This window comes from Ranitomeya variabilis, chromosome 5 (genome assembly GCF_051348905.1).
Source record: "Ranitomeya variabilis isolate aRanVar5 chromosome 5, aRanVar5.hap1, whole genome shotgun sequence".
Classification (NCBI taxonomy): Eukaryota; Metazoa; Chordata; class Amphibia; order Anura; family Dendrobatidae; genus Ranitomeya; species Ranitomeya variabilis.
In genome coordinates, this window is record NC_135236.1 from 91,214,997 (window position 1) to 91,241,009 (window position 26,013).

The 26,013-nt window shown below is 46.6% G+C and overlaps 1 protein-coding gene across 2 annotated transcripts in view; it reads right to left on the reverse strand.

The window, feature by feature from the left end:
* KCNIP3 (potassium voltage-gated channel interacting protein 3) overlaps window positions 1-26,013 on the reverse strand; it is a 238,446-nt gene that overhangs the window by 157,932 nt on the left and 54,501 nt on the right. For both annotated transcript variants that reach the window (XM_077262947.1, XM_077262946.1), the window contains exon 2: window positions 22,241-22,406. In XM_077262947.1, coding sequence (XP_077119062.1) covers window positions 22,241-22,406 — 166 coding nt within the window. The remainder of the gene's footprint in view (window positions 1-22,240; window positions 22,407-26,013) is intronic.

Sequence of the window (26,013 nt, forward strand, 5' to 3'; positions counted from 1 at the left end):
AGAGGAGGAAGAGGAGATTGACATCAAAGGAACATCATTATGAACCCCCTGACAACCCCAACTAGTCACAGACATAGACTTCCAATCCAACACAGGATTATGTATCTGCAACCATGGAAAACCCAGCACAATAGCATCATGCAAATTATGCAACACCAGAAAACGACAATCTTCCTGATGGGCTGGCGCCATACACATGGTCACCTGTGTCCAAAACTGGGGTTTATTTTTTGCCAAAGGTGTAGCATCAATGTGGCGCGCCCACCACTGCCGCAGGGCCGAGGGGTACTCGGTACCGGGCCTCTGAGTCTCTGCTCTGGGGTTGTCACGGTGGCTAGACCCGGTCCGTGGCCTTGCCGGTCAGTGGGGGACGTCCGGTGCAATGGGTGATGCAGGTCGCGGTTAAATAACGAGGACACCAGGTTGCAGTCTCTTTACCTCTTTACTGAAGATCTCTGGGTCCTCAGTCCAGAACACGGTTCACCAGGCTGCGCAAGTCCAGCCGGTCCAATGGCACCTCCAGAGTTCTCTTCACAGGTGGAAATCTGTGCCTTCCTTCTAGCGCTATGTGTTGCGGTCCTTCCCTGCTGTGCTTACGGAAAGTCCCCACAACTGTTGTGTCTGTTTCTTAAGTTCCCTCACAACTCGATTAGATGATGTTCTGCTAATCCTCCGTCCCTCCCTGATGTTCTGGTTGGAACGGCACCCGTTTGACGGGTAGGCTCGGAGCTCTTCCGGGACCCTAGAGTCGCCCCTCTCCACAAGTTGCCCCCCAAGACTGCATAGGTGATTTAAGTTAGACAGCCCGCCTTAGACTGACTGTCCTGCCGCTGTTTAGAGTATTGCTTGAAGCTAGATATTATGATACTCCCTCGGCGTTCCGGCCACCGGTAGTGCGCCTCAGTAGGGTGTTGCTTCGGTCTTACAGCACGACCCCTACTGGTATTCTCCTATTGCTTGATCTCGTTTCTCACTCAGCACAATCTATCTCGCTTCTGATCCTTTCTTGGGCACCGCCGCTATCCTGAGCAGGCACGGTCCCGTTACGTTCTTTCAAGTTGCCAAGCCACTGCCAGGATCCCACCCCTGGCAGAGACCCTACTGTATCTTCCCCCACAACACCCTCTGCCACAAGGTGTTGCCTGGTTCCAACCCAGTCAGCTTTCTGATCTAACTTCCTGCCTCACCCCCAGTTTACCCACTATGGTGGGGAGTGGCCTAGTGAATAGAACCCTTAGCTCCCCCCGGAGGCCCGACTGTGAAATGTATTGGTGTCTGTGATACCTGATCAGATGAACTCCTTCAGTGCCATCAGACGTACCATAGCTCCCCTTAGTGGCGGAGCCACAGTACTGCAACGACCAGGACTCTGGGGCGCCGCAAATGCCCCTTAAAGGAATAGGGTTCTGCAAAGACTGCAAGGGGAAACCACAACGCCTGGCAAATTCAAAGTCCATTAAATTCAAAGCGGCGCCTGAATCCACAAACGCCATGACAGAAGATGACGACAATGCAGATCAAGGTCACAGACAACAGAAATTTAGGTTGTACAGTTCTGATGGTAACTGACCTAGCGATTCTCTTTGTACGCTTTGGGCAGACTGAAATGACATGAGAAGCATCACCATTCACCACAATAAAAACACAACCTATTCTGACGTCTGAATCCTTGTTGTTCCGTTCTAGACAGAATCCTATCACACTGCATAGGCTCAGGCATCTGCTCCGAGGACAACGCCCCAGCGCACACAGTTCTGCGCTCCCGCAAGCGTCGATCAATCTGAATGGCCAGAGACATAGAATCACTCAGACCAACATGCGTGGGAAACCCCACCATAACATCTTTAACTGATTCAGAAAGACCCTTTCTGAAAATTGCCCCCAAAGCATCCTCATTCCATTTAGTCAGCACAGACCATTTTCTAAATTTCTGACAATACAATGCTGCCTGTCATGATCTCAATGGCAAGAGAACATAGCATAAGCATATATAGGAACTAGCTCTTGGAAGATGGGAACTGAGCTGACCATGAACTAAACCTAACGCACAACTAGCAGTGGCCGGGTAGCATGCCTACGTTGATTCTAGATGCCCAGCACCAGCCGGAGGACTAAATAAAGCTAGCAGAGGAAAATATTAGTCCTAGCTCACCTCTAGAGAAATACCCCGAAAGGAGACAGAGGCCCCCCACATGTATTGGCGGTGAGTTGAGATGAAATAACAAACGTAGTATGAAAATAGGTTTAGCAAATTTGAGGTCCACTTACTACATAGCAGAAGACAGAAAGGACACTTTCATGGTCAGCTGAAAACCCTATCAAAAACACCATCCAGAAATTACTTTAAAACTCTGGCATTAACTCATAACACCAGAGTGGCAATTCCTGTTCACAAGAGCTTTCCAGACACAGTAACGAAACTACAGCTGTGAACTGGAACAAAAATGCAAAAACAAACATGGACAAGAGTCCAACTTATCTAGTAGTTGTCTAGGAGCAGGAACAAGCACAGAGAGGCTTCTGATAACATTGTTGACCGGCAAGCAACTAACAGAGCAGCAAGGTTATATAGCGACTCCCACATCTTGATGGGAACAGGTGAACAGAGAAGATGAAGACACCAGTTCAATTCCACCAGTAGCCACCGGGGGAGCCCAGAATCCAAATTCACAACAGTACCCCCCCCTCAAGGAGGGGGCACCGAACCCTCACCAGAACCACCAGGGCGATCAGGATGGGCCCTATGAAAGGCACGAACCAGATCGGAGGCATGAACATCAGATGCATTCACCCAAGAATTATCCTCCTGGCCGTATCCCTTCCACTTGACCAGATACTGGAGTCTCCGTCTGGAAACACGAGAGTCTAAGATTTTCTCCACAACGTACTCCAACTCACCCTCAACCAACACCGGAGCAGGAGGCTCAACGGAAGGCACAACCGGTACCTCATACCTGCGCAATAATGACCGATGAAAAACGTTATGAATAGAAAAGGATGCAGGGAGGTCCAAACGGAAGGAAACAGGGTTAAGAATCTCCAATATCTTATACGGGCCGATAAACCGAGGCTTAAACTTAGGAGAAGAGACCCTCATAGGGACAAAACGAGAAGACAACCACACCAAATCCCCAACAGAAAGCCGAGGACCAACACGACGGTGGCGGTTGGCAAAAAGCTGAGTCTTCTCCTGGGACAACCTCAAATTGTCCACCACCTGCCCCCAGATCTGATGCAATCTCTCCACCACAGCATCCACTCCAGGACAATCCGAAGATTCCACCTGACCAGAGGAAAATCGAGGATGAAACCCCGAATTACAGAAAAACGGGGACACCAAAGTGGCAGAGCTGGCCCGATTATTGAGAGCGAACTCCGCCAATGGCAAAAAAGCAACCCAATCATCCTGGTCAGCAGACACAAAACACCTCAGATATGTCTCCAGGGTCTGATTAATCCGCTCGGTCTGGCCATTCGTCTGAGGATGGAAAGCGGACGAAAAAGATAAATCTATGCCCATCCTAGCACAGAATGCCCGCCAAAGTCTAGACACGAATTGGGTCCCTCTGTCAGAAACGATATTCTCAGGAATACCATGCAAACGAACAACATTTTGAAAAAACAGAGGAACCAACTCGGAAGAAGAAGGTAACTTGGGCAGAGGAACCAAATGGACCATCTTAGAAAAACGGTCACACACCACCCAGATGACAGACATCTTCTGAGAAACAGGCAGATCTGAAATAAAATCCATCGAGATGTGCGTCCAAGGCCTCTTAGGAATAGGCAAGGGCAACAATAATCCACTAGCCCGAGAACAACAAGGCTTGGCCCGAGCACAAACGTCACAAGACTGCACAAAGCCTCGCACATCTCGTGACAGGGAAGGCCACCAGAAGGACCTTGCCACCAAATCCCTGGTACCAAAAATGCCAGGATGACCTGCCAACGCAGAAGAATGAACCTCAGAGATGACTCTACTGGTCCAATCATCAGGAACAAACAGTTTATCAGGTGGGCAACGATCAGGTCTATCCGCCTGAAACTCCTGCAAGGCCCGCCGCAGGTCTGGAGAAACGGCTGACAATACCACTCCATCCTTAAGGATACCTGTGGGCTCAGAGTTACCAGGCGAGTCAGGCTCAAAACTCCTAGAAAGGGCATCCGCCTTAACATTCTTAGAACCCGGTAGGTATGACACCACAAAATTAAACCGAGAGAAAAATAATGACCAGCGCGCCTGTCTAGGATTCAGGCGCCTGGCGGTCTCAAGATAAATCAAATTTTTGTGGTCAGTCAATACCACCACCTGATGTCTGGCCCCCTCAAGCCAATGGCGCCACTCCTCAAAAGCCCACTTCATGGCCAAAAGCTCCCGATTCCCAACATCATAATTCCGCTCAGCGGGCGAAAATTTACGGGAAAAGAAGGCACAAGGCCTCATCACGGAGCAGTCAGAACTTTTCTGCGACAACACTGCCCCAGCTCCGATCTCAGAAGCGTCGACCTCAACCTGAAAAGGTAGAGCAACATCAGGCTGACGCAACACAGGGGCAGAGGAAAAACGGCGCTTAAGCTCCAGAAAGGCCTCCACAGCATCAGGGGACCAATCGGCAACATCAGCACCCTTCTTAGTCAAATCGGTCAATGGCTTAGCAATATCCGAAAAACCAGCAATAAATCGACGATAAAAGTTAGCAAAGCCCAAAAATTTCTGAAGACTCTTAAGAGAAGAGGGCTGCGTCCAATCACAAATAGCTTGAACCTTGACAGGATCCATTTCAATGGAAGAGGGGGAAAAAATATATCCCAAAAAGGAAATCCTCTGTACCCCAAAAACACACTTAGAACCCTTCACACACAAAGAATTAGACCGCAAAACCTGAAAAACCCTCCTGACTTGCTGGACATGAGAGTCCCAGTCATCCGAAAAAATCAGAATATCATCCAGATACACAATCATAAATTTATCCAAATAATCGCGAAAAATATCATGCATAAAGGACTGGAAAACTGACGGAGCATTAGAAAGACCAAAAGGCATCACTAAATACTCAAAGTGGCCCTCGGGCGTATTAAATGCGGTTTTCCACTCATCCCCCTGCCTGATTCGCACCAAATTATACGCCCCACGAAGGTCAATCTTAGAGAACCACTTGGCCCCCTTTATGCGAGCAAACAAATCAGTCAGCAACGGCAATGGGTATTGATATTTAACAGTGATTTTATTCAAAAGCCGATAATCAATACATGGTCTCAAAGAGCCGTCTTTTTTTGACACAAAGAAAAAACCGGCTCCTAAGGGAGATGACGATGGACGAATATGTCCCTTTTCCAAGGACTCCTTTATATATTCTCGCATAGCAGCATGTTCAGGCACAGACAGATTAAATAAACGACCCTTTGGGTATTTACTACCCGGAATTAAATCTATGGCACAATCGCACTCTCGGTGCGGAGGTAACGAACCAAGCTTGGATTCTTCAAAGACGTCACGATAGTCAGACAGGAACTCAGGAATTTCAGAGGGAATGGATGATGAAATGGAAACCACAGGTACATCCCCATGAGCCCCCTTACATCCCCAGCTTAACACAGACATAGCTCTCCAGTCGAGGACTGGGTTGTGAGATTGCAGCCAAGGCAATCCTAGCACCAAATCATCATGTAGATTATACAGCACCAGAAAGCGAATAATCTCCTGGTGATCCGGATTAATACGCATAGTTACTTGTGTCCAGTATTGTGGTTTATTATTAGCCAATGGGGTGGAGTCAATCCCCTTCAGAGGAATAGGAGTCTCCAAAGGCTCTAAATCATACCCACAGCGTTTGGCAAAGGACCAATCCATAAGACTCAAAGCGGCGCCAGAGTCGACATAGGCGTCCGTGGTAATAGATGACAAAGAGCAAATCAGGGTCACAGATAGAATAAATTTAGACGGTAAGGTGCAAATGGAAACAGATTTACCAAGCTTTTTAGTGCGCTTAGAGCATGCTGATATAACATGAGTAGAATCACCACAATAGAAACACAACCCATTTTTCCGTCTAAAATTCTGCCGCTCGCTTCGGGACAGAATTCTATCACACTGCATACTCTCTGGCGACTTCTCAGTGGACACCGCCAGATGGTGCACTGGTTTGCGCTCCCGCAAACGCCTATCGATCTGAATAGCCATTGTCATGGACTCATTCAGACCCGCAGGCACAGGGAACCCCACCATAACATCCTTAATGGCATCAGAGAGACCCTCTCTGAAAGTCGCCGCCAGGGCGCACTCATTCCACTGAGTAAGCACAGACCATTTACGGAATCTTTGGCAGTAAATTTCCGCTTCATCTTGCCCCTGAGATAGGGACATCAAAGTTTTTTCTGCCTGAAGCTCCAAATGAGGTTCGTCATAAAGCAACCCCAAGGCCAGAAAAAACGCATCCACATTGAGCAACGCAGGATCCCCTGGTGTCAATGAAAAAGCCCAGTCTTGAGGGTCGCCCCGGAGCAAGGAAATCACAATCCTGACCTGCTGTGCAGGGTCTCCGGCAGAGCGAGATTTCAGGGACAAAAATAATTTGCAATTATTTCGAAAATTCTGAAACCCGGATCTATTCCCCGAGAAAAATTCCGGCAAAGGAATTCTCGGCTCAGATACAGGTGCATGACAAACAAAATCTTGCAAATTTTGTACCTTCGTGGCGAGATTATTCAAACCTGCAGTTACACTCTGAAGATCCATTACAAACAGGTGGACACAGAGCCATTCAAGGGTTAAGAGGAGGTAAGAAGCAGCTAGACAGCAATTAAGGGCTAGGCAGCAAAACTCTGAGGGGAAAAAAAAAAAAAAATTTCCCTTCAACACTTCTTTTTCTCCTGCTTCAGCCCAAACAATTAACACTTTGGGGGCCGGTCAAACTGTCATGATCTCAATGGCAAGAGAACATAGCATAAGCATATATAGGAACTAGCTCTTGGAAGATGGGAACTGAGCTGACCATGAACTAAACCTAACGCACAACTAGCAGTGGCCGGGTAGCATGCCTACGTTGATTCTAGATGCCCAGCACCAGCCGGAGGACTAAATAAAGCTAGCAGAGGAAAATATTAGTCCTAGCTCACCTCTAGAGAAATACCCCGAAAGGAGACAGAGGCCCCCCACATGTATTGGCGGTGAGTTGAGATGAAATAACAAACGTAGTATGAAAATAGGTTTAGCAAATTTGAGGTCCACTTACTACATAGCAGAAGACAGAAAGGACACTTTCATGGTCAGCTGAAAACCCTATCAAAAACACCATCCAGAAATTACTTTAAAACTCTGGCATTAACTCATAACACCAGAGTGGCAATTCCTGTTCACAAGAGCTTTCCAGACACAGTAACGAAACTACAGCTGTGAACTGGAACAAAAATGCAAAAACAAACATGGACAAGAGTCCAACTTATCTAGTAGTTGTCTAGGAGCAGGAACAAGCACAGAGAGGCTTCTGATAACATTGTTGACCGGCAAGCAACTAACAGAGCAGCAAGGTTATATAGCGACTCCCACATCTTGATGGGAACAGGTGAACAGAGAAGATGAAGACACCAGTTCAATTCCACCAGTAGCCACCGGGGGAGCCCAGAATCCAAATTCACAACAGCTGCCGCTTCTTGACCCTGAGACAGGGCCGACAAGGTCTTCTCCGCTTGATCCACAGAATTTGGTTCATCATCATATAATAATCCTAGAGCCTGAAAAAAGGCATCTACATTAAGCAAGGCCGGATCCCCAGATTCCAGGGAAAATGCCCAATCCTGAGGGTCACAACGTAGCAGGGAGATGACAATTTTAACCTGCTAAACGGGGTCACCAGAGGAGCGAGGCTTCAGAGCAAAAAACAGTTTACAGTTGTTTTTTAAACTCAAAAATTTGGACCTGTCCCCAAAAAACAAATCAGGGGTAGGAATCCTAGGCTCTAAAAGCGGAGTCTGAACAATATAATCAGAAATACCCTGTACCCTAGCAGCAAGCTGGTCTACACGAGAAACTAATCCCTGAACATCCATGCTAGCACAAGACTCCTCAGTCACCCAGAGGAAAAGAGGGAAGGAAAGACAAAACAGACTACAGAAAAAAAAATGGCTCAAGACCTTTCTTCCCTTCTTCTGAGATGCATTTAACTCATTGTTGGCCAGTTGTACTGTTATGATCCGGTGACCTTGAAGCCACATGAGAGACTTTCTCAGGAGTAGGTGGTACCTGTACTGACCGCAAACCTAAACTAACACCACAACTAGAAGTAGCAGTGGGATGTACCTAACACGTCCTAGACACCTCGACACAGCCGGAGGACTAAATACCCCTAGAGATGGAAATGGGAATTCTATCTTGCCTCAGAGCAGAACCCCAAAGGATAGGCAGCCCCCCACAAATATTGACTGTGAGTATAAGAGGAAAGACAAACGCAGGCAGATAATACAGGATTTAGCAAAAGAGGCACTTCTAGCTAAATAGAAAGGATAGGACAGAATTCTAAGCGGTCAGTATTAAAATCCTAAAAATATCCACAGCAGATGATACAAATATTCTACATCTAACTAAAGACATAGAAAGTATATCTGCATCTCCTGAGAATCCAGCATGACTGAAAAATCCAAACAAAGTCTAAGCTGGACAAAAACACAATGAATTGCACTGAATTGCAAAAGCACACAGCATGTGTGCACAGAGACAAAAAACAGACACTTAACTTAGATGAATTGGCAGCAGGGCATGAGGATCGAGAGAGATGCAATCCCTCCAAGAACAATGGACAACTGGCCAGGAGTAATGGATCCTACACACCCAAATACCTAGCAGAGCTGCAATCAGCAGAAACACCTGCCCGGATTACAACCCCAAGACAACTGCACTACCACCAACAACCACCGGAGGGAGCTCCAAGAGCAGAATTTACAACATCTGCCCCAGTGTGTCCAGCATATTGCCCCCAGTGTGTCCAGCATATTGCCCCCAGTGTGTCCAGCATATTTCCCCCAGTGTGTCCAGCATTCTGCCCCAGTGTCTCCAATATTGTCCCCAGTCCGTCCAGCAATCTGCCCCAGTGTCTACTCTCCAGCATTGCCCCCAGTGTGTCCAGCAATCTGCCTTAGTGTGTCCAGCATTCTGCCCCAGTGTGTTCAGCAATCTGCCCCAGTGTCTCCAGCATTCTGCCCCAGTGTGTCCAGAATTCTGCCCCAGTGTCTCCAATATTGCCCCCAGTCTGTCCAGCAATCTGCCCCAGTGTGTCCAGCATTCTGCTCCTGTGTCTCCATCATATTTCCCCCAGTGTGTCCAGCATTCTGCCCCAGTGTGTTCAGCATTCTGCCCCAGTCTGTCCAGCATATTGCCCCCAGTGTGTCCAGCATATTGCCCCCAGTGTGTCCAGCAATCTGCCCCAGTGTCGCCATCATATTGCCCCCAGCGTGTCCAGCATATTGCCCCCAGTGTGTCCAGCATATTGCCCCCAGTGTGTCCAGCAATCTGCCCCAGTGTGTCCAGCATTCTGCCCCAGTGTGTCCAGCATTCTGCCCCAGTCTGTCCAGCAATCTGCCCCAGTGTGTCCAGCAATCTGCCCCAGTGTCTCCAACATATTGCCCCCAGTCTGTCCAGCATATTGCCCAAAGTGCATGATCCAGCAATCTGCCCCAGTGTCTCCAATATTGCCCCCAGTCTGTCCAGCAATCTGTTATGCATTATGCACAGTGCGGGGCTAGGATTCCTGGGCATGCGCACTGCGTGTGTCAGACGCTCCCCCAGGTCCCCCGCCTTCCAGCCCCGCACTGTGCATAATGCATAACACACTGTGGGGCTGGGATTCCCAAGGTTGGTGGCCGCACTGCCCGCGCAGGCGCAGTCTGCAAGCCTGGCTGGGACGTCAGACGGCCAGAGCTTACTGCGCCTGCGCAGCACAGTAGTACACAGCGCAGGCGCCGGTTTTGAAGCGTAAACAGCGCTGAGGGGGCGGCGCAGAAAGCGACTGAAGATTGGAGTGACGGCAGAGTAGCGGTTGCAGCTCGGGAGTGAGGACCCACCTACCTGTCTAAAGACAGGTATTTTGACTAAGTTACAAAACGCTTTATTTTCGGAATACTTGAACCAAAAACTAAGAGAGCCACCTTGTTAGAATGCAGCATTACTGCTGCACAAGGTGGCTCTTTTAGTTTATAACGGCTGGAGGGGGGTGACAGTGGCCCTTTAAGTACAACACTGCAGCTTTGTGTGTTTGGTATAGAGCTATGAGGTGGCAAAAAAAATATAACTTTTATTTTCTCCATAATCTCTTCAGTCTGATTAATCTGTGTCACAGACTGAAGAGAAAATGGCGGTAATACAAAGCAGAACTATACTCAACAGGTCATGTGTCATAAATAGTGAGTTCATGATGCACAAAACTCTGCGTCTTGAACTCATTGCTTATGACACCTGACCTGGTGAGTAGAGAACTGCCTTGTATAACCTCCATTTTTTCTTCAGTGTACGTAATCTATTTCACACAAACTGAAGAGATGATGGAGGTCATACAAGGCATATCTATACTCACCTGGACATGTGTCAGAAATAGTGAATTCATGAGGCTGTTATTTGTGCATCATGAATTCATTATTTGACACCTGACTTGATGAGTGTAGATCTGCTTTGTATTATACCTCCATCGTCTCTTCAGTCTGCGTCCAATAGATACTGCAGAACAGAATCAGGACGTAATGACGTCAACTACCTTAACACTAGCAACCTAAGTGGTTTTAGAGGAAATACATGGGAGACTCGGTCAAGATATCAAAACAAAGTTTATTAACAAAAAATATTAGTAACATTTAAAACATAACTGGTACAGACCCAAACCCAACAGGACATTTTACACAATATTGTCTTGCCATGCCACACGTCCAATATCAGAGTCAAAATAGGCAGCAAATTGGTCCCGCAGCGGGTGATGCATGTAATCTGGCAATGAGTTTGCAACTGGTTCATCCAGTTCAATGTTGGGTCGCTCCTTAGCCATTATGTAATTGTGGAGAACCACATAGGCTTTGACCACCTCATCGACTGTCTTCATTTTTATATTAATGCTGTCCCAAGAATACGCCATTTTGAAACTAGAATCCCAAAGGTACACCCTACTGTTCTTCGGGCCCTGGTCAGTCTGTAGTTATAAATCCTTTTAGTGTGGTTCAAGTCCCGAATGGAATATGGCTTCAGTAGGTTTTCACACATCTGAAAGGCCTCATCCCCAACCATAACAAATGGCATCGGTGGACCTTGAGTGTTGGGGAGAGGTCGTGGCAGTGGAAAATTAAAATTTTTGCCACACGTTACACACGTTGGCCCATATCAGAGTTCTTGAAAGTCTGTGAGTCATTGCCACGGCCAAAAGCTCCAATGTCCACTGCGATGAAGCAACAGTCCGCATCTGCTATTGCCATGAGCACAACAGAAAAATATTTTTTGTAGTTGAAGTGTGCTTTCCATCCAACACTCCCAAACAATTGGGGAAATCACAAACACTCCAGAATATTTCTGCAATGTCCATCCACATGTCCTCCGTGGGTAGGGGTATAAAGTGGAGGGATGATAAGCTCTCTCCGGTTGTCAGAAATCTGAAATAAGAATAAAAAAATAAATTTACAATCAATTCCATTTATGGTGGTGTTTAGCTAAAGACATAAAGGAAAATACAAATAATACATGGCAGACCAACAATAATTATGCCAGCCATTTGTTTAGAATTATTACGTACCTTAACGTAACCAGGAGACGTTCCTCTGCAGGAATCGCTCTACAGAGCTGGGTGTCCTGTCTCCGGATGGCTCTTTGGACACGACCAAGCAAATCCCGGAAAGAGTCTTGAGACATCCTGGTGTATTCCGGGAATTTATCCGGGTTGGCATTAAGCTCGCCATATAGCGTGTGGTATGCTCCACGGCTCTCCCGGAGTTCAATAATGGGGTGTCTCCAAAAACGCCTACGCTGAGTCCTTCTCTGTCGTTCTCTATTTCTTTGTTGCTCCCAAGCAAACACACAGACAAGAAACAGCTTGATGCTTAAATCCAGGTTGAAATAAAAGCTCTCCATGTGAAGATCCATCATGACACAGGATACAGTAGCAAACTGTTAAGATTTCAGCATTCCAAGGGTCTATATATAGATATCCCATAATACACGCCCACTGTAGTCCCATTGGCGGTGTCTGTTTATCTAGATTTTTCTCCTGTTAAATTTTCCACCATGCGCACAGAAAACGCAAACGCATGCAAAACGCATATAAAAGCGTGTAAATGCTGCGTTTTTTTAACCGCATGTGCAGCGCCCCAGAGTCCTGGTCGTTGCAGTACTGTTGCTCCGCCACTAAGGGGGGCTATGGTACGTCTGATGGCACTGAAGGAGTTCATCTGACCAGGTATCACATACACCAATACATTTCACAGTCTGGTCACCAGGGGGAGCTAAGGGTACTATTCATTAGGCCACTCCTCACATACTGGTAAAACTGGGGGTCAGGCAGGAAGTTAGGAAGAAAGCTGACTGGGTTGGAACCAGGCAACACCTTGTGCCAGAGGGTGTTGTGAGGGAAGATTCGGTAGGGTCCCTGTCAGGTTTGGGACCCTGACAGAGGCCTAGCAACGAGAGAGAATGTCACGGGACCGTGCCTGCTCAGCATAGCGGCGGTGCCCTAAGAAAGGATCAGAAGCGAGATATATTGTGCTGAGTGAGAAACGAGATCAAAGCAAGAAGGAGAATACCAGTAGGAGTCGTGCTGTAAGACCGAGGCAACATCCTACTGAGGCGCACAACCGGCGGCCGGAACGCCGAGGAAGTATTTCTATATATAGCTTCAGGCAATACTTCAAACCAACGGCAGGACAGTCAGTCACAGCCGGGCTGTCTCACCTAAATCACCTAAGAAGACATAGGGGGCAACTTGTGGAGAGGGGCGACTCTAGGGTCCCGGAAGAGCTCCGAGCCTACCCGTCATACGGGTGCGTCCCAACCATAACACCGGGAGGGACGGATTAGCAGAACATCATCTAATCGAGTTGTGAGGGAATACGATAAACAGACACAACAGTTGTGGGGACTTTCCGTAAGCACAGCAGGGGAGGACCACAACACATAGCGCTAGCAGGAAGGCACAGATTTCCACCTGCAAAGGGAACTCTGGAGGTGCCATCGGACCGGCCGGACTTGCGCAGCCTGGTGAACCGTATTCCGGACTGAGGACTCAGAGACCTTCAGTAAAGAGGTAAAGAGACTGCAACCTGGTGTCCTCGTTATTTACTGCACCGCACCACCACCACTATCCACATCTATTACTGTACGCCCCTCAGCAGGGTCACGGACCAGGTCTAGCCACCGTGACAACCCCAGAGCAGAGACTCAGAGGCCCGGTACCGGGTACCCCTCGGCCCTGCGGCAGTGGGGGCGCTACAACTTGGCGTCACGAACAGGATCTACTTAAGCCTGAAGAATCAGGTCATGTGTGCCTTGAAACTGTGATTTATTATACTTGGACTGTGACTTATTGCAAAGACTGTGCTGTGCCACTTGCCGCCAAAATCCGCCGCCATTACAGCACTGAGGAGAGCGCAGGAGAAGAAGAAGGGCGTGGAGTGGGCGTAGACAAGCTGGAGAGCGCGAACGACAATGGCCGCCCAGTATAAATATTTCTGCACTGTGAGGACATGTCCGTCAGCAGCCGAGATCCGCCTCCTAATCCTCAATGGAGGGCGGAGACAATGAAAACGAAACCGCCCACGAAGGAGAGAGCGGGAAAAGGACCAGGAAGAAGGAGTCAGCGACATGGAGGACGCCATGGCGAGCCACCCGGAGTCGGAGCGTGGGGAAGGAGCAGAGGACTCCCCCAGCTACCCGGAGGGGCACCGCAGCCAGACCTCCACAGTTGACGCTGACCTCCTGCAGACCGGAGCGGACGAGCTGATTCACCAACTCCTGCAGACGCAGCTGAGCACTGAGGCCGGGTGGAAGAAGACCATCAACGGGAGCCTCACCAGACATCTGTCGGCAGCCTCGTCTGGTCCGGAGCAAGAAAGAAGTTCCAGCGCTCTGAAGCCAGAAAGCAAGGCCCTGCCGGAAAGCGAGATGCTGCAAATGGAGATGACAGCGCTGCAGCGCAAGGCCCCGCAACCAGCGTTCCAGATCCCAGCGGAGACGGAGCAGATCGGCACCGGAGGGACCACATCTGAAGCAGGTATGAAGAACGACCCTACCCCGCCAGCAGAGGACCTGCTGGTAGGCCCCGTCGCGGCACCCCCTCTCCCTGGGACCTATAGACTCCAGCGCCTTACACCCTGGGATCAGGCCCCGGGTATGGAGCACTTCTTAAAGGCCCCGATCTCGCCGATCACCTTGCCGAGCGAGGTCTATGCGGAGCTACAGCCGCCAGAGCGAGAGTAAACCTCGATGCCATGGATATGTAAATAGTTAACTGTTTGTTTCCCTGCTTTTTGCTGCTTTATACCCGTCTAGGGTTAACTCTTAAAGGGATCCCTTTGTTGACCCGGGATCCCTATTGTTTTTGTTTGTTTTCTACGTGTTGCACAAGTTATCAAAGAACTGCTGAATCATGAACAATGCATGATACAAACTCCTTGTATATAGTTTGCACCTTCTTAAAGGTGCTCTCTACTGGTTTTACATAAAAGACGGACTCTTTGCGAAGATACGGTTCTTGGAACCTGCACTGGAGTCCTTGCTGCATACGGACTTGCAGCTTGAAAAGTTGCACTACCTCATAGAGACTTGGTCCCCTCTTAAAGGGGATGTTCACATCTTGCACTTATGAACAGTGTTGCCTTAAGATGGTTAGATGGCAATAATGTTTTGAAAGAAAAAGTAATGATGCTAATATGAAGAAGTTATATGTAGCCAACTAGTTGATTGTAAGAAATGTTTGATAATGTGATAGAAGAATGAGGACAGAAAGTGAACCCGTATGGGGTTAGTTGGTGAGTCCTCCTAGGAGACATACAGGGATGCTCAGTGATCTTAAACTGAAAGAAAAATGATATGTTCTATACTGTGTATAGTTGTGGAAGGACAGTAGGCCCGGGCGGAAAGGGGCGGTCCTGTAACAGAAAGGAGAGGCAGTAGGCCTGGAGCGGTTAGGACAGGCGGTCCTGCAGACTTAAAGTGGGAGAATGCAAAAATGTTTAGTAACCTTATAATGTGATTATAAGAAGGTCTTTAGTGGAATCAGCAAGTACGTCCTTAAAGGCAAAGTTGAATTATTGTTTAGAAATGTTGCACTAGTAGAATACCCGGTTGGGTAAGAAAGAGTTATTTATAGTAAAGTTATTTAAAAGTATTTAACCATGTTTGTAACGTTCAAGTGTCCTCACCTCCCATAAAGGGAAGCTCTGTTAAAAAGTTGACTTGTACTTGCATTTTCAAAATTGTATGTCTTTTTGCTGACATGTATTGTTGTTTTCTTCCCAGTCCAGGAGTACTGGATTTAACCGGGGGGGAGTGCAGCGCCCCAGAGTCCTGGTCGTTGCAGTACTGTTGCTCCACCACTAAGGGGGGCTATGGTACGTCTGATGGCACTGAAGGAGTTCATCTGACCAGGTATCACATACACCAATACATTTCACAGTCTGGCCACCAGGGGGAGCTAAGGGTACTATTCATTAGGCCACTCCTCACATACTGGTAAAACTGGGGGTCAGGCAGGAAGTTAGGAAGAAAGCTGACTGGGTTGGAACCAGGCAACACCTTGTGGCAGAGGGTGTTGTGGGGGAAGATTCGGTAGGGTCCCTGTCAGGTTTGGGACCCTGACAGAGGCCTGGCAACGAGAGAGAACGTCACGGGACCGTGCCTGCTCAGCATAGCGGCGGTGCCCTAAGAAAGGATCAGAAGCGAGATATATTGTGCTGAGTGAGAAACGATATCAAAGCAAGAAGGAGAATACCAGTAGGAGTCATGCTGTAAGACCGAGGCAACATCCTACTGAGGCGCACAACCGGCGGCCGGAACGCCGAGGAAGTATTTCTATATATAGCTTCAGGCAATACTTCAAACCAACGACAGGACAGTCAGTCACAGGCGGGCTGTCTCACCTAAATCACCTAAGAAGACATAGGGGGCAACCTGTGGAGAGGGGCGACTCTAGGGTCCCGGAAGAGCTCCGAGCCTACCCGTCATACGGGTGCGTCCCAACCATAACACCGGGAGGGACGGATTAGCAGAACATCATCTAATCGAGTTGTGAGGGAATACGAGAAACAGACACAACAGTTGTGGGGACTTTCCGTAAGCACAGCAGGGGAGGACCACAACACATAGCGCTAGCAGGAAGGCACAGATTTCCACCTGCAAAGGGAACTCTGGAGGTGCCATCGGACCGGCCGGACTTGCGCAGCCTGGTGAACCGTATTCCGGACTGAGGACCCAGAGACCTTCAGTAAAGAGGTAAGGAGACTGCAACCTGGTGTCCTCGTTATTTATTGCACCGCACCACCACCACTATCCACATCTATTACTGTACGCCCCTCAGCAGGGTCACGGACCGGGTCTAGCCACCGTGACAACCCCAGAGCAGAGACTCAGAGGCCCGGTACCGGGTACCCCTCGGCCCTGCGGCAGTGGGGGCGCTACACATGCGTTACCTTATGCGTCTAAAAAACACTGAGTTTGTACGCGTTTGCATGCGGTTTTTCGTGGGTTTTAGGTTGCGGATTGTAACGCAAATGTGAAACTAGCCTAATACATTTCAAAGTTGTAACCTCTGTGCTCACTACCTTTTATAGTCTTTGGCCATTATACGACCAGCATTTTCAGTACTCGCATCTTAACTCCTCAGGGAAGTTATCCTATGACTTTGACACATGACATAATGATGTCAGGTGGAAAAATAAATTAGTCCCACGTACAATAAGTAACAGTGGGGCTTCTAGAGCTTCTCTTAAAGGGAGCCTGTCAGCAGGATTGTGCACAGTAACCTACACACAGTGTCAGTGACAGGTTCCCTTTAATTAAGTCATTAGGATGTTGAAAGACAAAGGAAAGCATCACTAGTCATAAGTGTTCTGGGAGGGAAGACAGAATCCATTACTTAATATCTTGCAAAAGAATGTGCAGGTTACTGTAAGCAACCTGACTGTTTTGTCTGTGGACATCTTTTGCAAGAAGGCATCATGTGGTTGTGGCCATAACACACAGGAAAATTTACTACATGGCACCATCATTAGCATAAAGTGCACTATTTCAAACATCACACCAATGTATGTTTAAGGCACTGTGCAGCAGGTACAAGTCAACACAATATGGGCAGATTTTCTAGACCGGCATAAGTATAGTTATTACAATCGTCATATTTGTCAGGTTTGAAATACAATCCTAATAAAACTGGGAAGAATCTAAGCACAAAGGGTCTTATCCAATGACAATAGGGTGTCAGGAAAAAAGATACACTCACCTTGCTGAGTTGCTTAGGCTTCTTTCACACTTCAGTTGTTTGGCGTCAGTCACCTCCGACATAGTGACGGATCCGTCACAATTGTTGAGAAAACGGTTCTAACGGATCCGTTTTTTTGACGGATCCGTTACTTGGGGGTTGTCTAGGAAAAGTATTTACTTTTTGGAGCATGCGCAATTGAAAAAGCGGATTGGGGCGACGGATCCGCCAAAATGACGGTCGCAACGGATCCGTCACCCATAGGCGGCCATTCTATGGAATGGCGACGCGACGGATCCGTCGCAAACCGCCATTTCAGCGCAGACAAAAAACGTTATAATGTCCGTCTATGTCTAGATGACGTCCGCCAAATCTCGACGGATCCGTCGCATAGCGGATAGAACGGACGACCATCCGCCACAATCTGTCGCTAATGCATGTCAATGGGAAAATAGCGGATCCGCAAAAAAAAAAAAAGGCGGATCCGCTATTTGACAAAAATGGCGGTTTCAAACTGACGCCAAACAACTGAAGTGTGAAAGAAGCCTTAATGGCAACACATGAACGGCATGTAACAGTTGCTGCTCAGATACCGGTCGAGAGGACGACCACTGGTATGAGGACAACGACGAGAGGTATCACTTATGCGCTGCTGAGATGAAATTCTTAAAATCAAATCATTTATTGGAATAGGTTTATAAGTCAACACGTTGAATGAAGAGAAAAGATCAGCACCGTTGTAGTGCACTTACCCCACGGTGTGGAAATTGTCCTTATCGTTGAGACTCCATTGACTCACAAAAACGGCCTCTTAAGGGTGCTGCATCCGGAGAAGTCATGCAATGTAGAACCAAAGAAGAAAATGGTGCGCACTCCTGGGTCCGTTAAAAAACTTGCTTTATTGGGACATCTATACACTGACAGACGGGCGGGAGAAAACGTGCGGCGAGAACAGGACTACAGCTGTTTCGTGCAGACCGCGCTTCTACAGGTCCCGGTGGCCACCGGGACCTGTAGAAGCGCGGTCTGCGCGAAACAGCTGTAGTCCTGTTCTCTCCGCACGTTTTCTCCCGCCCGTCTGTCAGTGTATAGATGTCCCAATAAAGCAAGTTTTTTAACGGACCCAGGAGTGCGCACCATTTTCTTCTTTGGTTCTACATTATAAGTCAACACGTTTCGAGGTCACAAAGGACTTCTTCATCAGGACAAACCACGTTGACTTATAAACCTGTTCCAATAAATGATTTGATTTTAAGGATTTAATCTCAGCAGCGCATAAGTGATACCTCCTGTCGTTTTCCTCAGGTTTGAAATAGTCATATTACAAACTGTAGGTACTAAGAAAAAACTCGGTTACAGGTGCACTGAAGGAGACTCAAACACCAGGTAAAGTTTAACCACAACACGTCTCGACGGAAACACCATCTTCCTCAGGTGGGAGTTTATTGATAGAAAACAGGAAGGCGGTATTTAAATGATAAACAGCCAATCACAGCGCTGTTGATAGATTACAAATTTAAGAGACACTCACATAACAAGGCAGATGCAAGTAAAATTAATTGCAGATAATGCGGTTAGAACAAACAAAACATGAAGATGATAAAAAAAATATTTATACATTTTTGTAAGAAAGCATATATGTATAAAAATAAAAATATAAAATTATAAACCAACACCCAAACAGACCAAAGGGCAAGTTATTCAATGATTGCTACTCTTATCTGGCTACTTTCTCAATCATTAGGTTCAATCCCTCAGGGGTTAGTGTGCCCAGTTTAAAAATCCAAAAACTCTCTCTATTCACAAGGCTACTAAAGCGATCCGCCACAGTATAAGGTATGTGGTCAATAATGGTTAATTTTAACGTTTTTAAATCCTTATGGTGCACCGTTAGGAAATGTTTTGAGAGGCTATGTAAAAGGAAGCCGTTACAGATGTTTTGGCGATGTTTATTAAGCCTAGCGTGCATTGCTTGTATGGTTTGGCCTACATATTGCAGACTGCACTCACATTCTAGCAGATAAACCACATAAGTAGATTGACATAAAAATTAATTTTATAAGAAGTGCCTGTGACATTGGATTTAAAATTGGTTACCCCGTTTGAAATGGAGGGGCAGCAAAGACATTTCGGGGGTTCTACATGAAAAACACCCCGGACTATGGGATACTGGAAGTGAGGAAGAGGGACCCGGCTTTAAGGTAATATTACTAGGTGCAATAAGATTCCGCAGTGTACGATTCCTGCGGAATATCGTTCTGGGATGTGAGGGAATATATCTAGATAAAAGTGGGTCTCCTTTGAGGATAAACCAGTATTTGGAAAGGAGCCTTTTGATCACTCCATAAGACTGGTTATAGGTGGTAATCAAGCTCCATCTACTAAATGCAACCTCATGTGAGGGTGAGGCTGCGTTCTCATTAATTCTGTTGATACAATCTGTTTGGGTAAGGGTTTTGGCCCTCAAAAATGCATCACGAACCAATTTCTTAAGATATCCTTTCTGCTGGAACCTCTGATCCAAGATCTTGACCCCTTTAAAAAAATCAGAGTCCTGTGTGCAGTTCTTACGTATTCGCCAATACTGCCCATATGGAATGTTCTGGATCCACCTGTGAAGATGGCCGCTGTTAAAGTTATATAGCTATTCACGTCCACTTCCTTGAAGTGTGTCGTGGTAGAAAAACGACCAAACTCATCAACGAGTACCATGAGATCCAAGAATTGAATGGATGTATTGGAAATGTTGGCTGTGAAGCTTAAACCCCAGGAATTGTTATTAAGATCACAAATAAAATCAAGTGCCTCCCCCTCCGTGCTGGTCCATATGATGAAGAGATCATCAATAAAGTGTTGATAGAACGCTAGTTTGCCACGGGCCAGCAGGGACTGCGCGATGAATATGGACTCGAACGCCCCCATGAATAAATTAGCATAACTGGGGACGGATCTCGTCCCCATCACGCAGCCCCTGACCTGGCGATAAAAGACGTGTTAGAAGGAAAAGACATTATAATAAAGTACAAATCGAATAGCAGTTAATATAAAATCCTTTTGGAGAGAATGCAATAAGGGGTCACCTACAAGAAATTGATGTACTGCCTCCATACCCCTATCATGGGGGATGTTTGTATAGAGGGCTTGAACGTCCATTGTAATTAAGAAACAATTAAGGGTGAGCGGTAACTTAAGAAGGGAGTCTATAAGGTGAGATGAGTCTTTGAGATACGAGTCCAAACTCATAACATATTTCTGGAGAAAAAGATCTACATAGTGAGAGAGGTTGCTAGTGATTGAACCAATACCGGAGATGATAGGGCGATCAGGGGGTTAAGTGGATCTTTATGAATTTTTGGTAAAAAATGGGGTTCTGTAACCTGAAATATTGATAAATTTGTACTCTTTTTGTTCAAAATGCCTGAAGAATGGGCTACCTTAATCAGCGCAGTATATTCGGTGAATATATTAATGGAGCTGTCCTGTTCCAATCCAGAGTAAAATTCAGAATCACCTAGGAGTCTGAGGGCTTCCTGAATACCTGAATATACGATCCCCTATTCATTATGACCACCCCACCCCCTTTATCAGCATTTTTTATTATAATCCCCGTATTTTCCCATAAAGATTTGATTGCTGCTATTTCACCACTACTCAAATTCGTACTCAATTTTTTAGTGAAAGGTAAAGATCTAATTTCCTTAAATATGAGTTGTTGAAACGTTTCTTTGTGTGACCCTTTGTGGTGAACGGGGTAAAATCGGCTATTTAGTGTTCTTAGGAGCAACATGTAAAAAAGAGTCGGGTTCAGCGGGAGAGGCAGTTGCTGTAGGGTTGGCAACAGCTTTACCATTCTCAATCAAAAAATGTCGTTGCACCGTGAGCCTGTGTATAAAATCATTTAAATCAAGGTACAGGTTGAATACATTTAATGGGGAATCAGGGCAGAATGACAGGCCACGTTCGAGGAGCGCTCTCTCATCACTACTCAAGTTGTGATCCGATAGATTAAAAATGCTGGAACCCATATTAGAGTTATCTAAATCCATACTATTTCCTACCCTAGCGGATTTACCGGTGGCCCGAATACTTTTTTTGTTGTTCTTGCCTTTACCCCTGGATCCTCTTGTTCCCTTTTTCTTTTTATCTTTGATTGGTGGCCCGATACCACCTGAAAAAAATGGGTAATTTTTGAGTTTTGTGGGTCAATCTTAAGGGGAGATGATAAAGTGAAAGACTCTTGATACAGTGGTGCAACCATTTCATTCCTCCCCACTATGCTCGACTCTACAGTGTCAACAACCGGTAGTACAGTGGGGGCGCTCAACCTAATGGTAGGGGAAGCTTGTAGTGAAAGTTGAATAAGGGGTTGGGAAATAGGGGATGTCTCATGAATCGTGAATTGAGAAAGGCCTTCAAAAGTTTCAGACTTATTTAGAATAGGGTGGATCTCATTTATGGGTGGTTGCTCCAGGGCATTTGCCAAATTGGAAGTCGCCTGAGGCAAACTCTCCAAAGGAGGGTGCAGTTCAACAATATTATGTCTACTAACTGAGGGAGAGGTAGAAACTTTAGAAATTGAAAACATATTAGTACTACCTTTCAGACTATCTCTATGCTGTTTATAGCATTTCTTCTGTTGTCTATTACACAGAGCTAACAGAGAGCTATTAGAGTCATCCTCTGGAGGGGGTGACGGATCAGTTATGAGATCTTCATTAGTCAAAGGCAGAGCTGGAATATTAGTTTCCATAGGGGTAGTATTACAAACTGTGACCCATTAAAGCAGCATTGTGGTTGAGTGTGGGTACCTGGGCCTTGAGGTGATGTGCTGGACAGTATCCATTTAACCAGACAACATTTCATTAGGGTTCTGCGGGTCAAGCGAGGCTTCTGCCACTTCACCCCATCCTTCTTCTCAGGAGAAGTTTGGTCAGGGTCATCAAATAGACTTCCATCGTTCTCCTTGACGTCATCCTGAAAAGCAATGAAAATAGTATTGAGCTGACATAAGAGTACGTTTTACATTAATTATTATTTATTACTATAGCACCATTCATTCCATGGCACTTTACATGTGAGGAGGGGTATCAATAATAATAATAAAAAAAAAAAGTACAATAATCATGAACAATACAAGTCACCGATTGGTAAAGGAAGATAGCGGACCCTGCCCCCGATGGCTCAGTTTCCAAGGGATGTGTGAGGATACAGTACGTGAGGGTAGAGCTGATTGTGCAGTGATGTAGTGGAGCGAGGGTTACTGCAGGTTGTAGGTGTCAGTGCCATCATTTTATTTAAAGGGGTTGTCCAGTACTTTTATATTGATGACTTATCCTTGACAAGTCATCAATATCAGATCGGAGATCTGTGGTGATCCAAATTCCCACCGATCAGCTAGCCAGATGTAAGCCATTTATGGTGCTGACCATCACAGTTCTGTCCATGCTCCTGTATACTGCAGATTAGCTCCGGTGTTCAGCTCTGTACTCTGTATACATCTGACCAACGCCAGACGTAATAGCAGATCACAGAATTTGTTGGGCGTTAGACCACCACCGGTCTAACGTTGATGACCTTTTACAAGAATAGGTAATTAATATTGAAGTAGTGGACAACTCCTTTACATTTTAAGATCTGTTAGAATTTGTGCACAACTATAGACAACTGCTAAAGGGATTAGAACTTAAGAGGCTCCGATATGTCACCAAAAATATGATGGCAAATTTCTGGTATTAAGCAATGGGAATAGAAAACCCATGATATATGACACTGTTATCCATGCTCTGATTGATTCCTCAGCACAATGTATGGCCTATAGACTTTTTTCTCTCCTACAACTCCCTACTGGCTCACTAGCAGAACATACATTCTTAATTTTGCTCATGCATCAAAATATCCCAAGACGAGTGGAGAGAGGTAACCAGTTATTTATATATAAAAAAAAAAAACATGATGATTTTGAGATGTTTATGCTATACTAGATGGTAACTAGATACCCTAACGCATCGGGTATTCTAGAATATGTATGTAGTTTATTTATAAAGTTTTCAGAATAATGCAATTTATACACAGGATTCTGCCTGTCGCTGATTGTTCGCGGCCGGGTGTTACCAATCAGTGAAGCCAGGGCCGGCTCCAGGTTTTTGAGGGCCCTGGGCGAAAGAGTCTCAGTGGGCCCCCCTCTTTAACACATACCACGATTCATGATGCACAGATACAGCAGAGAAATATAGCACAGCCAAGTAGCGTATAACACAGCCCACGTAGTATATAACACAGCCCACGTAGTATATAACACAGCCCACGTAGTATATAGCACAGCCACGTAGTATATAGCACAGCCACGCAGTATATTGCCCAGCCACGCACGTAGTATATTGCCCAGCCACGTAGTATATAGCACAGCCCACATAGTAAATAGCAGACACGTAGTATATTGCCGAGCCACGTAGTATATTGCCCAGCCACATAGTATATAGCACAGACACGTAGTATATTGCCCAGCCACGTAGTATATAGCACAGACACGTAGTATATTGCCCAGCCATGTAGTATATTGCCGAGCCACGTAGTATATTGCCCAGCCACGTAGCATATTGCCCAGCCACGTAGTATATAGCACAGACACGTAGCATATTGCCCAGCCACGTAATATATTGCCCAGCCACAAAATATATTCCACAGCCACGTAGTATATAGCACAGCTCACATAGTATATAGCACAGAGATGTAGTATATAACACAGCCCACGCAGTATATAACACAGCCCACGTAGTATATAGCAATGTGGGCACCATATTCCTGTTAAAAAAAGAATTACAATAAAAAATAGTTATATACTCACCCTCCGTCGGCCCCCCGGATCCAGGTGAGGCATTTACCGATGCTCCTCGCGACGCTCCGGTCCCAAGAGTGCATTGCGGTCTCGCGAGATGATGACGTAGCGGTCTTGCGAGACCGCTACGTCATCATCTCGCGAGACCGAAATGCATGGACCTGTCACCGGAGCGTCGCGAGGAGCAGGAAAGGTGCCGGAAAGTGAGTATATAATTATTTTTTTTAATTATTATTATTTTTAACATTATATCTTTTTACTATTGATGCTGCATAGGCAGCATCAATAGTAAAAAGTTGGTCACGCAAGGTTAATAGCAGCATTAACGGAGTGCGTTACACCGCGGCATAACGTGGTCCGTTAACGCTGCCATTAACCCTGTGTGAGCGCTGACTGGAGGGGAGTATGGAGGGGGCACTGACTGTGGGGAGTAAGGAGCGGCCATTTCGCCGCCGGACTGTGCCCGTCACTGATTGGTCGTGGCCGTTTTGCTGCGACCAATCAGCGACTTGGGATTTCCGTGACAGACAGAAAGACAGACAGACAGAAAGACAGACAGACAGAAAGACGGAAGTGACCCTTAGACAATTATATAGTAGATGTTTCTATATGTAACCACACAACGGTTGTTAGGGCTCATACTCGCGAGAAATTCGGATGAGTCTCGAACGGCAATACCCGGTGCTGCTGCCGCCACTCAGATTGGAGCGTGCAGCCGCCTAGGAATACATGCAGCCACACGCTCCGCTACTCTGTGCCAGGAGCACTTCCGGGTATTGCTGTGCGAGACTCATCCGAGTTTCTCACAAGTGAGTATGAGCCCTTATGTTGATTGCACCTGTCATGTCGGACACTGTCCAGACCAGGTCGTCTGACAGACAGCGGTAATTCCGCGTTTGACCACTGTTTGCTCATTGGCATCGGCTAGTTTTCGTCTGGCTGCTCCGGGGTTAATTTATCTGATCCTCGGATTGGAAGCTGGGCCATGCCCATTTCCTTTAAATGGTTCTCCTGATCTTTGGGCGTCGCCGATTATAGCTTCTGTCTTATCCGTAGTTATCTCGGTCCGGAGTGGAGAGCTGGTTGTTGGAGAATCGTTGCTGGTGGTGTATTTTCCTTTGTCTTATTTACTCCTTCCTATATTTGTATTTATTTTGCCCTGCACCTTTATAGTGTATTCCTGATTGACTGCGGCGTGGTGTATATTTTCCTTTATCCTTGTTTGTTATAACTGTGGGTATTGGTCTATTGCATTCACTGGGTGGTGGGCGGTGGTGTTCAGTCTAGGGCTGAATCAGGAGTCAGGGTGAGGGTGGAGGCCTGAACATGCACACCTTCAGTGTCAACTTCAGGTAGAGGGTCAGACAGGGTTTCCATAGTCTGAGGGAAATTGCAGGGGCCCGGGTTATTAGCTCTCGCCCTCCTTGTATCCTCGTGACATTATAATCGGCCTAACAAAAAAAAAAAAAAGAAAGGGGTTCCCCTTTTTTTTTTTTTCTCTTCTCTGTGTTTTGTCATGGATCCCATGACTTCCATAACCCGCCAGTTGGAGGTGCTGTCCCTACAGATCACTGAGTTGAAGGGAGCAGTGCAGCAACAGGGACTAGCAGTATCTAATATACAGGCTGGAGCGACAGGAGGAGTTAATGAGCCCAAGTTTCCTTTGCCTGAAAAATTTGCTGGGGTACGCAGTAAATTTGTTTCTTTTCGTGAAGCTTGCAATCTGTATTTCCGTATGCGCCCCAT